General features: G+C 44.8%; 1 pseudogene across 1 annotated transcript; it reads left to right on the top strand.

The window, feature by feature from the left end:
- The first annotated feature begins 113 nt into the window (after positions 1 to 113).
- Positions 114 to 1,460, top strand: TEOVI_000539900:pseudogene (annotated as a pseudogene). The gene has a single exon. A coding segment is annotated over exon 1 (1,347 nt).
- Positions 1,461 to 1,632: the final 172 nt, after the last annotated feature.

The following is a 1,632-nucleotide window of genomic DNA, read 5'->3' as shown; positions in this document are numbered from 1 at the left end:
ATATATATTTATATATATAGTGTGGGGAAAGAAACGAAGAAAGAAGAAAAGAGAAACAGTCAGTTTCTTTATTTTCGTTAAGTTTGAGTTGAGTGGTTAGGTTGATATTAGTAATGGCTGCACATATATCGGAACACATGAGTAAGCGAGGTCCAAGGGAGTCGCTGCTAATTCTTAGTCTTGGGGTTTTATTCTTTCATCTTTTGTCCTCGTATGTGGAGGAGACTGTGTTTTATCTTCCTGGTTTCCACCACACCGGATTACTTTCCTTTCTGCAGGTTTTCATCATGGCCGTTGTTTCGTACGTGCGATTATGCCGTACGCTTCCCATGGAGGAGCGGGGCTCTGCACGAGTGGGTTTATGGAGGCGGTTACTCAACTCTCGTAAGGTTCCACTTCGAACTTATGTAATAATATCTTTTTTATACATCAGCAGTGCTTATCTCACCAACGAGGGATCCCGCCTTCTTTCGTACAGCACACAAGTGGTGTTGAAGTCTGCCAAGCTTTTGGTTGTATGGCCTGTGCGACTTATTGTTATTGAGCTTCCGTTGCGGTGGGGGGATGCTACGACAAGTGAAGGCGTCTCACGCAACGGTGATGTTGTATGCGTCGCTGATGTTGTGAATGAAAAGGAATGTGAGAGTACTTGTGTATTGGTGTCAGCTGAAGAGTGTTGCGATACGCCTCCGGACCCGGCTGCATCTGTAGCACAATCAAGTGATCAAAGCTCTCCAACCTCTAACGATGTCTTTTCCACTCCTATCAATGCACCTCACGATGGTTTGGATATGACCGTCAACTCAACCGCTGCGTGTGTGGCAAATTCCACTCAGCACAGTCGTGAGGGTTTGTGGAGCATATTAAAGGAGTCGTTTCCATGCTTTGTGATTGTTTTTGGTGTTGTACTCTTCATGCGTGCTGCTAACGCTTCCACCACCGCTGCAGTGGAGGCGGTTGGGGACAAGATGGAAAATCACGAGCATCGGGTGAGGGAGATATGCGGCTTCGTGGCAATTATTGTGGCGCTGCTTTGTGACGCTGGGGTTTGTGTTGCAGAGGAGAAATACTGCTTCATGGCCCATGGTGCCTCCAATGAGGAGGTGATGTTTTATATCTTTTCAATTTCATCTTGTAATGGATTCATTAGTCTTCTTCTTAGTGGCCGCCTGGCAGACTGTTTGCACTTCATGCAGGGGCAACCTTATTTTTTCCCCTTAGTACTGCTTGCTTCCATCTGCAACTACTGTGGGGCGTATTTTATTGTTTCAATTACATCCAGCTACGGCAGTAGCACATCCACAATGGTTACAAGCGTGCGTAAGGTTACAACCGTGTTGTTTAGCTACGCCGTGTATTTGCGGCCAATTGGTGCGGCACATGTTGTTGGGCTCCTGTTGGTGACGTGTGGGGTTTGGCAGTTTGAGCGGATACGTAGAAGGAATGATGAACGTGCATGATAACAAATAAAAAAATAAAATAAAAAAAATGATAAAAAAACAATAAAGGCACAAAAAAAAAACATCGTTAGTGAGCTTCAGCTGCGGGGTTTCATAAATGGTATGAGTTTTATAACATTGCATTTCGCTCCCAGAGAGGAAGAGATTGGAGACAACAGTTAATGCATATTTT

The sequence above is a fragment of the Trypanosoma equiperdum genome, assembly GCF_001457755.1.
Source record: "Trypanosoma equiperdum strain OVI genome assembly, contig: ctg_1146, whole genome shotgun sequence".
Lineage (NCBI taxonomy): Eukaryota > Euglenozoa > Kinetoplastea > Trypanosomatida > Trypanosomatidae > Trypanosoma > Trypanosoma equiperdum.
The sequence above is the reverse complement of the archived record's forward strand: the minus strand, read 5'-3'. Positions and strand labels throughout refer to the sequence as shown.